The 12947-nt window shown below is 49.3% G+C and overlaps 1 protein-coding gene across 1 annotated transcript in view; it reads right to left on the bottom strand.

The window, feature by feature from the left end:
• ACSL5 (acyl-CoA synthetase long chain family member 5) overlaps window positions 1-12947 on the bottom strand; it is a 103349-nt gene that overhangs the window by 48456 nt on the left and 41946 nt on the right. Inside the window, exons 3-7 of the mRNA XM_082268373.1 lie at window positions 12436-12544; window positions 7123-7187; window positions 6930-7031; window positions 6195-6294; window positions 2455-2633 (exon numbers count right to left, since the gene is read on the bottom strand). Coding sequence (XP_082124499.1) covers window positions 2455-2633; window positions 6195-6294; window positions 6930-7031; window positions 7123-7187; window positions 12436-12544 — 555 coding nt within the window. The remainder of the gene's footprint in view (window positions 1-2454; window positions 2634-6194; window positions 6295-6929; window positions 7032-7122; window positions 7188-12435; window positions 12545-12947) is intronic.

Genomic DNA, 12947 nt, shown 5'->3' with positions numbered 1-12947 from the left:
CCATTTACTCAAATCACACAAATTCAGAGTCTGAAATGGCTTTGTTTATGAACAAAGCCACACAGCAACAACGATAGATAGATAGATAGATAGATAGATAGATAGATAGATAGATAGATAGATAGATAGATAGATAGATAGATAGATAGATAGATAGATAGATAGATAGATAGATAGATAGATAGATAGATAGATAGATAGATAGATAGATAGATAGATAGATAGATAGATAGATAGATAGATAGATAGTGCAAAACGTTTAAGCAAGTGTGACGAAATGCTGTAAAGTATGAATGCTCTCAAAAAAATATAATTTAATTGTTTATTTTTATCAATTTACAAACTGCAAAAAGAGCAAACAGAATAAAAATCCAAATCAAATCATTATTTGTTGTGACTAGCTTTGGCTTCAGGCCAGCATCAATTCCTACATTTGCACACAGTCAGGGAAGTTGTAGGATTAGAGTCAGGTGTATGATTAACAAATTATACTAAGGAAGTGCATATGATCATGAATTTCACATATAGATTAAAACAGTCATTAAATGAAGCAAACAGTTGTGTAGGAGGCCTAAAACTGGGTGAGGAACATCCAAACTCTGCAGCTAAGGTGAGGTTGTAAAAGACCGTTTTTATAGCGTACATTGTACGTACTACATAAGGGGTTCTTTACTTTCAGAGCAGTAAGGATGTGGAATTCTCTTCCACAAGCAGTGGTATCAGCAGGGATCATTGATAGTTTCAAAAAACTTTTAGATGGACACCTTAAAGAGGTTGTAAACCCCAGATTTTTTTTTTCAACCTGCAAGAGAAACACATAATGAGCTAGTATGCATCGCATACTAGCTCATTATGAAATACTTACCTCAGAACGAGCCCCCGCCTTGCCGCCCGCTTACCTCCATGACGGGCGACATGTCCAGTCGCCCGTCTTCCGGGATCCCGGCATCCGGCCATCTGGTTGGCCAGAGCCGCGGTGACATCACTCCCGCTAACGCGCGCAGGAGCCTACGGTCACGGCACGGGACTCTGAAGGAACGGCACCAGCGGTCGTTCCTTCAGAGCGCATGCGCCAGTGATGTCACTGGCTGCATGTAAGGTAAATATCTCCTAAACGGTACATGTTTAGGAGATATTTACAGTACCTATAGATAAGCCTTATCATAGGCTTATCTATAGGTACAAGTGTCAGAGGAGGGTTTACTTCCTCTTTAAAGACCGCAACAAACAGGCAGTGGTGGGATTCAGACGGTTTGCACCGGTTCCAGAGAACCTGTTACTAAAAATTGACAAGTTCGCCGAACCGCTGACTCAGATTTGTAGTCAGACTTACTGTTCAGTGACCCGTTGCACCATCTGGAATGGATCATCCGCATCCGACTCCGCTGGCTCTGGCTGTGGCTGCTCTCTCTCTCTGCTGCGGGAGGCGGGGGGGGGGGGGGGGAGCCCACACACACAGCACTGGTTGCTAGAGCCGCTTGGCGTCTAGCAACCAGTGACGTCACTTCTTCTTCCTCCACGCCGCCGCACCGCCACTACCCCGCCTACTTCAATTTGTCTCCGCCTCCACTCCACCCACTTCTTTCAGCGCGGTTAGCACTGCAGGCTGCCTCCCATCCCACCGGGAGACCCGAGTGACCAGCCAGTGCATCTGCCAGCTGGCCGGACAGCCAAGCAAAGCTAGGATCTGCTTTGATCAGCTGTTCGTAACAGAAAATCGGAAGCAATGACGGGACATAACTTCCAGCTTACTCGGGAACAATCGGCGACAGTTTTTAAAAATCTAAAGCATTAAAAAATGCAGATCTTGGTGTTTTGAATGCTTTTAAGTGCAGAGGAGGGATTTGCAGTTTTTTAGACCCCCGGATGTCTCCAAAAAGTGTACCTGTCACATGCCTATTGCTGTCACAAGGATGTTTCCATTCCTTGTGACAGCAATAAAAGTAATAAAAAAAAAAAGGTAGATCAACAGCGTAAAAATGTAAAAAATAAATAATAACAAAAAAAAAAATTAAAGTGCTCCCGTCCACCTGCGCTCACACGCAAAGGTAAAAGCGTGCGTCGGTCTGGCACGCATGATAACAGTGATCATCCTACACATGTGAGGTATCACCGCGAACATCAGATCATGGGCAGTAATTCTAGCACCAGATCGCCTTTGTAATTCCAAAGTGGTAAGGTGTAAAGGCTTTTAATGCGTTGCATATGGATAGTAATATGTACGTTGTTTGTCGCTGTTGCAGGGGCATGTGCAATTTTAAAGCAGCTGAGATGGGACAAATTTAGATGGGGGGGGGGGGGGTTGATTTTAGTCTTGCCTAGGGCAGCACAAAACCAAAAGACTTCCACTGCACCACTGTCTTGCATTTCTAAGTAGCCACAAAGTATAAGGCTGGTTCATCTTCTGTAAACATTTACTCTATTATATTTGCTCAAGCAGTTTTCTGGAATTACCTCCACGTCTTTCATAAGAAGAACCTCCACTCCACACTTGGTACCCCTCTCCTTCAAGTCATCTCCAAACTCCTCCATCAGGATGAGGATTTTCAGCACAGGGGTCAGTCCCTTTTCACAGTTGTTCAGAATGACCTGGGCCTTGTCCAGCTTGTCGCAGACCACCACTGACAGTTCCGCTGTATAAACACAGAAATAGAAGGACACATTCCCATATTTAATCATGGAGAAATTGTTAAACCGGAATAAAAGCCAAACTTCATTCAAAACTATTTTTTTAAGTAAAAGTATAAGAAAACCTTTTATTTTCATTTTGGATAGAGTAAGGGAGGGTTATAACTTCTGATCAGTTTTTGTTTTTTACCACTTGTGTCCCATGGTGGAGATTTCCTTTGACTTCCTGTCCCATACCAAAAAACAGGAAGTGATAAGAAATCCTTTCAAAGTGGGGGAATCCTTGGTTGTCACCAGAACTTGTGTCCCCATTGGAAGATTTTTCCTCTATTCTAGTTTTGGTGATAATGGTAAACTGGACAAATAAAGAGGATAAATCTCCCAAACGGGGGCACAGACAGCAATTGGAACCACATAAAAATAGAAATAGAATCTTATCGTCCTCTACTCTATCCAAAACTAAAAAAGTTTTGACTTTAGTTATACTTTACATTTTGGATTCCCCTGACATCATGGAGCAGGGAGAGGAGGAATCCTTATAGATAAGATAAGTTGGTTTGCAAGGGTTATGGTTAATAGTATTATTTTACAAAGGAGGTAGGATAGGATTAGGGTAAGGGTTAAGGCAATAGGGGTTAACCCTAAAGTCAACTGAGAGAGACTGGGGCAACCCTTGTGAAAATGCTATTTGTCTGGCTGGCGTGCTGACATCCTGGCTTCAGTAAATTAAGTCAATATCCTGAAACAAGTATGCAAGAAAGTAAAAAACAGGACAGTCAGAATGAAAGGCGATGGTTAATATTAACTGTTAGGTTAAGAATTAAAGTAAGACTTTTTTTTTCCAATTTTGCACAGAGTGGGGAAGGATTAGAACCCCTGTCAGTTTTTTTGCTGTCTATGTCCTCATTAAGGAGGTTCCCCTCTCTATTTGGCCTGTTTATCTTTATCATTGAAAGTAAAGGAAAATCCCAAATTTTGGGTTGTCCTCAGAAAAGAATTAAAAGGGAAATCTTCCAATGGGGACACTAGTTCTGGTGATCTGGGGGTCCCTAAGGAATTCCCTTATTTGCAGGGATCTCCTCTCATTTCCTGTTTGGCTATGGGACAGGAAGTGAAGGGAAATCTCCACAATTGGACACAGGTGGCGAAAAAAAAATAAAAACTGACATGGGTTATGTCCCTCTCTTCCTCTATCCAAAAAAATAAAATAAAATTGCTATAGTTCTACTTTTCTGTCAATGAGGTGAAAGGCTATAAAGTGGCGTAGCATGGGTTGTCAGCACCCGGGGCAAGGCAAGTAATTTGCGCCCCCTAACCCGCGGGATTTTAGCACTCGAGTCTCTTCCACTAGATTAGTTAAAGAAACCCTTACCCTCTAAGCACATGTATTGTTTGTTATGAAAATGCTGATGTAATTAAAGTAAAATTCATCTAAATACAAGTTTGAATGACCAGCATGCCCCCTTTCAATGCAGAGAACAGCGTGCCCCCTTTCAATGCAGAATGACCAGCGTACCCCCTTTCAATGCAGAATGACCAGCGTGCCTCCATTCAATGCAGAGAGATCAGCGTGACCCCATTCAATGCAGAATGACCAGCATGCCCCCTTTCATTGCAGAATGACCAACGTGCCCCCTTTCATTGCAGAGAGACCAGCGTACCCCCTTTCAATGCAGAATGACCAGCGTGCCCCCTTTCAATGCAGAATGACCAGCGTGCCCCCTTTCAATGCAGAGAGACCAGCGTGCCCCCTTTCAATGCAGAATGACCAGCGTGCCCCCTTTCAATGCAGAATGACCAGCGTGCCCCCTTTCAATGCAGAGAGACCAGCGTGCCCCCATTCAATGCAGAGAGACCAGCTTGCCCCCTTTCAATGCAGAGAGACCAGCGTGCCCCCATTCAATGCAGAGACCAGCTTGCCCCCTTTCAATGCAGAATGACCAGCGTGCCCCCATTCAATGCAGAGAGACCAGCGTGCCCCCTTTCAATGCAGAATGACCAGCGTACCCCCTTTCAATGCAGAATGACCAGCGTGTCCCCATTCAATGCAGAGAGATCAGCGTGACCCCATTCAATGCAGAATGACCAGCGTGCCCCCTTTCATTGCAGAATGACCAGCGTGCCCCCTTTCATTGCAGAGAGACCAGCGTGCCCCCTTTCAATGCAGAATGACCAGCATGCCCCCTTTCAATGCAGAATGACCAGCGTGCCCCCTTTCAATGCAGAATGACCAGCGTGCCCCCTTTCAATGCAGAGAGACTAGCGTGCCCCCTTTCAATGCAGAATGACCAGCGTGCCCCCTTTCAATGCAGAGAGACCAGCGTGTCCCCTTTCAATGCAGAATGACCAGCGTGCCCCCATTCAATGCAGAGAGACCAGCTTGCCCCCTTTCAATGCAGAATGACCAGCGTGTCCCCATTCAATGCAGAGAGACCAGCGTGCCCCCTTTCAATGCAGAATGACCAGCGTGCCCCCTTTCAATGCAGAATGACCAGCGTGCCCCCTTTCAATGCAGACAGACCAGCGTGCCCCTTCAATGCAGATAGACTTACCTGCAGCGGCGGCTTCTCCTCAGTCCACCGCGTCTCCTCGAGTCCTCCCGCCTCCTCCTCAGCCATGCGTTCGCCTTTCGGCCAATCAGGAAGCGGGTCTCGGACCCACTTCCTGATTTGCCAGGAGGAGGATCCGTGTGACAATAGCGAATTTTAATTCGCTATTGTCACGCAATGGGTGGGCTCGGGGCGCACTGCTCTGTGCCCGGGTCCACCCTTTTTTGAAGCCTATTAGAGCCTCTGGCTCTAATCAGGTGATTAAAAGAAAAAAAACTCACTCTGTGACAGCGCCAGGCTGCTGACTCACTCGCTGCTAAGCTGACTGAGCAGTCAGGAGAGGCGGCATAGGCAGGGCTTGGCTTGCAATGCCACCCCACCCTACACCAATGGACAGGTGAGGCACAGTCCAGCCCCGCCCCACCCCGCCATTTTCAGCCATAGGGTGGCCGCGCTGGACATCTGCCAGCCTAAAGATGGAGGCAGCCGCAGACAGTGTGTGAACTGTGTATGTCAGAGTCAGACAGACAGAGTGACACTGCGGATGCGCCCCACCAGATGTTGCGGCCGGCACCCCTCACGCTACGCCACTGAGGCTATGTATTGGGGTCAGGTTAGGTTAAAGAAACCCTGTCACTAATTTTAAAAAATTGCAGGGAACGGCAGAGAAAAATCTAATATTTGCAGTGTTTTCCTTTCCATAAATTATAATTTTTTTACTTGCAATGAGCCTTGGTCCAATGTGAACTTGCAGGAAATTTGACTACTTCCTTAGTATAGCCCCTTCCTCTTTTTTTTACAGCCCTCTTCTTTTCTAAGAGTGTCTAATTACTGTCTGTGCTAGCCCAGCTCCTCTGCACCCCCTTTTAAGTAGCTGTTGAGGGTGGAGTGAAGAGGAATATTATAGACTTGAATGACAGCTCTGAATCTTCCGGTAGCTGCTGACGCTATATCTGGGCTATAAAGCAGCAGCTTTATATGTATATAAATTCCGGCATGCCATGTGATGTCACTCACCTCTGTTAACAATAAACACAATGGCTTCCGGTCCTAGCGTGTCATAGAGAGGTACTACAGCCATGGAGTAGGAATAACAGGCCAGCTCCGCAACCACCACCTGAAGTTGGAAAAGAGGACACTGGTTATTACCACAATAGAAGGATTTTTGTCTCTGCCCCTCCCACAATGGTGAGATTCCTCCAGTAGTTTGTGTCTCTGCCCCTCCCACAATGGAGAGATTTCCTCCAGTAGTTTGTTTCTCTGCCCCTCCCACAATGGAGCGATTTCCTGCAGTAGTTTGTGTCTCTGCCCCTCCCACAATGGTGAGATGTCCTGTAGTAGCTTATGTCTCTGCCCCTCCCACAATAGTGGGATGTCCTGCAGTAGTTTATGTCTCTGCCCCTCCCACAATGGTGAGATGTCCTGCAGTAGCTTATGTCTCTGCCCCTCCCACAATAGTGAGATGTCCTGCAGTAGTTTGTGTCTCTGCCCCTCCCACAATGGTGAGATGTCCTGCAGTAGTTTATGTCTCTGCCCCTCCCACAATGTGAGATTTTAATGCAGTAGTTTGTTTCTCTGCCCCTCCCACAATGGGGAGATTTCCTTCACAGTAGTAGTGTCCCTGCCCTTCCCACAATGTGAGATTCCTCCAAAAGTTTGTGTCTCTGCCCCTCCCACAATGGGAGATTTCAATACAGTAGTTAATGTCTCTGCCCCTCCCCCAATGTAACCCTTCTGTGTTGCTTTGCTTACCTCTGGTCGGTTCTGAGAAAACACCCCAACAAGTTGTTCTGGGGAAGCTTTACATCCCTTGTACAATAGGCCTGAGCCAAAAAATTCCGCTCTGTCAACGACCTACAAAACACAGAACAACACTGAACTTAGAATGGCCGCTGTATGTGGAAACACAACCCACAGAGTGCAGAATATGGTTGTTAGGACTTACCTGTCTGTAGGTGATCCATGTATAGGGCTGGTTCGGCCTGCGGGTTCCCAAGCAGTCTCCATTCCCTGCAGTCATAATGCATAGGTTTCATTATTTATTTAAGCAGATGATAAAAGCCCAGGCATTGGACCATGTGATCGGTTCTACAAGAGGGATTGGCCAATCAGAACTCTAATCTTTCCTTACAGTGGAGGTCATGTGACTATAAGACTTGAGTTTGGTATCCAGGGGCAGCAGTTTTTCTAGTCCAAGGTATGTTGTGCCTTCTGTAAAAGTTAGCGGGTGGCCGTGGAAGCTGAGGTCTGATTTTAAAGCTCAAATACAAAGAGAACCTCTTTCAGGTAATCATCAGAAATGTGTCCTTACTTTATGTCAGGTAACCACCCAGGAAATGAGGGGACATCTGCCCCAAGGGGACACTAAATCCAACCACACCCTCTACTCAAAATGAGAAAAAGAACATTTTTGGCTGGGGTTCTGCTTTAACAATAGTTCTTCTTCAGAGCAGGGGTCTCCATACTATGGACGGGGGGCCAAGATTTTATCCAGCCGGCAGCTAGGGTCAATGGTTTCTCATACAGGTCTTCAGGTCAGCCTATAGTCTCCATTTCTCTCCAACATCCACAACCCCCCCACTCTTGTCTCCAGCACAGGTTCCCCAGCTGAGCTGGTATTGCACCATCGTTGGTTGATAGGAAGCCCGGCATGCTGATAACCAATCATGTGCTTGCTCCAGCTTTGAGGAAGAAGGAACTTTGTCTAGACCTGCTTCACCTCCACCTACTTCTACAGCCAGGCACCCGGGATCCCAGCCATGCTGTAAGTGTGTGAGGCAGTGGCGGCTGGTCAATAGGGGGCGCAGGGGCGCCGCCCCCCCCCCCCTAGGCTAGTCACAGTAAAATGCAGCATATAAAAAAAAGTGTACCTTTAATATGCCAGCGGGGCGCCGGACACATTGCTGGCTATGGGAGGGGTGGGGTTTTGGCATCATGTGCCTCTTTTCTTTTGCAGTGATTGGTGGCCTTTGAGGTAAAGGTGAACTATGATGGAGACTTTTATGTAAGGGAGGACTCTGATGTAAGGGAAGACTCTGATGGAGACTCTGATGTAAGCAGTGTTGCCAACCGCCCGTAGATTTACGGACAGCCCATAAAATCAGGGCACTTTTCTCCTGCCTGTAAATGCCCGTAGCAGGAGAAAAGTGCCAGTAAATCTACGGCGGCAGCGGCAAGGTTGGAACTGCGCATGCACGGCGCGCAGTTCCGGACTCGGAGATCCCCGAAGCGAGCCGAGTTCTCTTCTCTCGCAGAGACCGTGTGATGTCAGCCCCAGCTTCCCCCCTCCCTCTCTCGCACACCCAGCGCTGCGCGTCTCGGCCAATCACAGCCTCCCCTGACTCTCCGCACCTGACACATGCCAAATGGACGGAGCTGTGTCAGATGATCGTCGGACGAGAGACTAGTGCCACAGCCCGCCTGCGCCCGCCCCTGCCTCCGCCCCCGCCCCTGCCTCCGCCCCCGCCGTCATTTAAGTTTTCCCGCCGGGCCGGCCGCCAGGCGCCGGCTAGAGACAGTGTGGTGGAGTGGAGTGGAGTCTGATGAACAGTGCCTGGCCCTGTGGATACTAGATGCAGCTGGAGTCTGGACAGATGGTGGAGTGGACAGAGCAACAGACTGACAGCAGAGGCAGCCACCCGCAGAGCACACAGAAGAGAAGAGGACTGGTGAGTGGGGCTCTGAGCCTCCGACAGCTAGCAGACAGAGCAGACTGGAGTAGAGAGATGAGTCAGGGGGCAGAGGACATCAGTGTCCTGCTCCTGTGCCCCCTTCACCTCTCCACAGGCAGTGTCACAGCTTCACTCTGCAGTAATGTCACTGATATGGCTATGGAGAGGTGAAAGGGACTTAGGAGGAGGACACTGATGTGCTAATATGAAGGGGGACATAGGAAGAAACTACTGTGAGGGGTGAGGAGGGCAATTCCATGTCCGCAGTCTCTGACCACCTCCTGTTCCATGTCCGCAGTCTCTGACCACCTCCTGTTCCATGTCCGCAGTCTCTGACCACCCCCCTGTACCATGTCCGCAGTCTCTGACCACCCCATGTACCATGTCCGCAATCTCTGATCACCTCCTGTTCCATGTCCGCAGTCTCTGACCACCCCATCTACCATGTCCGCAGTCTCTAACCACCTCCTGTACCATGTCCGCAGTCTCTGACCACCCCCCTGTACCATGTCCGCAGTCTCTGACCACCTCCTGTTCCATGTCCGCAGTCTCTGACCACCCCCATGTACCATGTCCGCAATCTCTGACCACCTCCTGTACCATGTCCGCAGTCTCTGACCACCTCCTGTTCCATGTCCGCAGTCTTTGACCACCCCCCTGTACCATGTCCGCAATCTCTGACCACCTCCTGTACCATGTCCGCAGTCTCTGACCACCTCCTGTACCATGTCCGCAGTCTCTGACCACCCCCCTGTACCATGTCCGCAGTCTCTGACCACCTCCTGTTCCATGTCCGCAGTCTCTGACCACCCCCCTGTACCATGTCCGCAATCTCTGACCACCTCCTGTACCATGTCCGCAGTCTCTGACCACCTCCTGTTCCATGTCCGCAGTCTCTGACCACCCCCCTGTACCATGTCCGCAATCTCTGACCACCTCCTGTACCATGTCCGCAGTCTCTGACCACCTCCTGTACCATGTCCGCAGTCTCTGACCACCTCCTGTTCCATGTCCGCAGTCTCTGACCACCCCCCTGTACCATGTCCGCAATCTCTGACCACCTCCTGTACCATGTCCGCAGTCTCTGACCACCTCCTGTTCCATGTCCACAGTCTCTGACCACCCCCCTGTACCATGTCCGCAGTCTCTGACCACCCCCCTGTACCATGTCCGCAATCTCTGACCACCTCCTGTACCATGTCCGCAGTCTCTGACCACCTCCTGTACCATGTTCGCAGTCTCTGACCACCTCCTGTACCATGTCCACAGTCTCTGACCACCTCCTGTACCATGTCCGCAGTCTCTGACCACCTCCTGTACCATGTCTGCAGTCTCTGACCACCTCCTGTTCAATGTCTGCAGTCTCTAACCATCTCTTTTCTTTAATCGTGTCTGCAGTCGAGTCTGGAGAGAAGTCAAGAGTGAGAGCGCCGCCGGGATGGGGGTCACGGGAGAAGTTAGATGTGTGGGGCCACGGCCTGCGGAGTGGAGACCAGAGCCGTCTGACTGAGCCCTGCACAGTGCACACCTGAGGGGAGGTCAGTGACAGCGCCGCCAGACCAGTCTGATGGGGGGGGGGGTCACTGATGTAAGGGGGAGAGAATACAATAATGTAAGTTGGCACTGACTTTTGTTTAACTTAAACTCATTGCTAATAGCACTATCTACATGTTTATAGTTTAATTATTCATATTTGCACGGTTTAGCACTGAAAACGGCTATTTTATGTACATTTTTGCAGTGCCAGTAAAAAATTGGTGCCGTCCGTAAATTTTGGACGTTCTGCCAGTAAATTTCACTCCGGGGGGTTGGCAACACTGGATATAAGGGGGGACTCTGATGTAAGGGAGGACTCTGAGGGAGACTCTGATATTAGGGGGAACTCTGATGTAAGGGAGAACTCTGATGAGGACTTTGGTGTAAGTGGGGACTCTGACGGGGACTCTCATGTCAGTGAGGGCTCCGGATAATTTGCCTTTGGGATAATTATGTGTTTATTCAGAAGAGGAAGGTGCAAGTAAGTGTCATATTTATCGACCCCTTACCCAATGCTCCATCTTGAAACATTCCCCGCAGCAGCCAGTGGGAGAGGAGAGGAGGGATGCCTGCAGCGTTGTGCGAGGGGAGACACACACAGGGAATCTGCACCACCCCGGGTGATTAGAGTGTGCCCAAGCACACCTGGCACACCCCATGTGCATGCCTATTAGGGCTGCTGAATATAATTGCCGAATCGATGCATCGCGATGCGACCCTTCGCGATTCTGCATCGATTCGGGGTGGTTGAATAATCGATTACCTAATGACGTCACTTCCGGGGGCGGGGACAGAAGTGACATGGCGGCGCTGGCCGGGCTTGTGGGATACGGAGCTCCTCCTCGCGGCGCGGGAGAGGAGAGGAGGAGAGCGAAGCTATCAGTGCTCTCTCTGGCCCCGGGATACACACGGCATGCCCACTTAGCACGCTCCTGCCCGACCGCCCGCTCTGACAGCCCGGCCGCCCGAAGTCGCGGCCTTCCCAGCTCAGTACACTTCTGGTAGCGGTGCGGTTCTCGGCAGACAGCCTGAGTTGACCGCAGGGGAGCGAGGAGGCCCTGCTTTCCGCCTGTACCGTGCACTGCACTAGTCCGAGCTCCAAATTCCCAACATGAGGCTCATCACCCAGGACCTGTCCGAGCCCTACTCCATAAACCTACCGCTACTTCATCCACAACTGGCTGCAGCTCTGCTTCCTGGTAAGTCGGGGCACTACAGGGCTGCACAGAGCCAAGCATTCCTCCTTACCAGAGCCTGTTATACTACAGCTAGGGGGACTACAGAGCCCAGCATTCCTCCTTACCAGAGCCTGCTATACTACAACTAGGGGGACTACAGAGCCCAGCATTCCTCCTTACCAGGGCCTACGGTACTACAACTAGCATCAGGTAACTCTTCTAACCTGATGTGGCCTGCTCTAAAGGGGGATCTATGAGGGGACCTGCTCTACTAAAGGGGGATCTATGGGGGGACCTGCTCTACTAAAGGGGGATCTCTGGGGATGCTGGCCTGCTCTAAAGGGGGATCTATGGCGACCCTGCACTAAAGGGGATCTATTCCATAGGGTCCCCATAGATCCCCCTTTAGAGCTCAGTTCCCCTGGATCCCCTTTAGGACAGGCCCAGGCTCCCCATAGATCTCCTTTAGAGCAGGGTCCCCATAGATCCCCCTTTAGAGAAGGGTCCCCATAGATCCGCCTTTAGAGCAGGGTCACCATAGATCCCCCTTTAGAAAAGGGTCCCCATAGTAATCGTGATGCATCGCGGAATCGAATCGTATCGAATCGCGACCCTAATAATCGTAATCGCATTGAATCGTGAGGTAAGTGAAGATGCGCAGCCCTAATGCCTATGGCAATATACTTTTTTAACCTGGTGTGTCAGAGGGGCTGAGGTCATTCACAGAGTCAAAGCAGAGAACAGAGAATCCATTTTATGGGGGTAGAGCTACACTGTAAATACATGTAATGGTCACCACCTGTATGTGTACCCCCCTCCGCTCACCCTCCAATCCCCTTCCACTAATATTTACCAAGACTCCGCCCCTCTCACCTGACACCCGCAGACCTCTCAGGAACACTTCATATAGCGTTTTAGCATCTTCGTAGTAATGTGTCATCAGGGTGTCATCCTTCAGAAGCGCACATCTCCGAGCTCCAGCCTGCATTCACATTTACAAAACATTTACCAAACATTCACAGAATTTTCACCAATTTCATTCCTCGGTTTCCTTCCTGAGATAAACAGTATCTCACAAAAGTGAGTACACCCCTCACATTTGGGTAAATATTTTATTATATCTTTTCATGTGACAGCACTGAAGAAATGACACTTTGCTACAATGTAAAGTAGTGAGTGTACAGCTTGTATAACAGTGTAAATTTGCTGTCCCCTCAAAATGACTCAACAAACAGCCATTAATGTCTAAACCGCTGGCAACAAAAGTGAGTACACCCCTAAGTGACAATATCCAAATTGGGCCCAATTAATTATTTTCCCTCCCCGTTGTCATGTGACTCGTTAGTGTTACAAGGTCTCAGGTGTCAATGGGGAGCAGGTGTGTT

The sequence above is a fragment of the Pelophylax lessonae genome (assembly GCF_965119305.1).
Source record: "Pelophylax lessonae genome assembly, chromosome: 9".
Classification (NCBI taxonomy): domain Eukaryota; kingdom Metazoa; phylum Chordata; class Amphibia; order Anura; family Ranidae; genus Pelophylax; species Pelophylax lessonae.
This window is presented reverse-complemented; position numbering and strand designations above follow the sequence as displayed.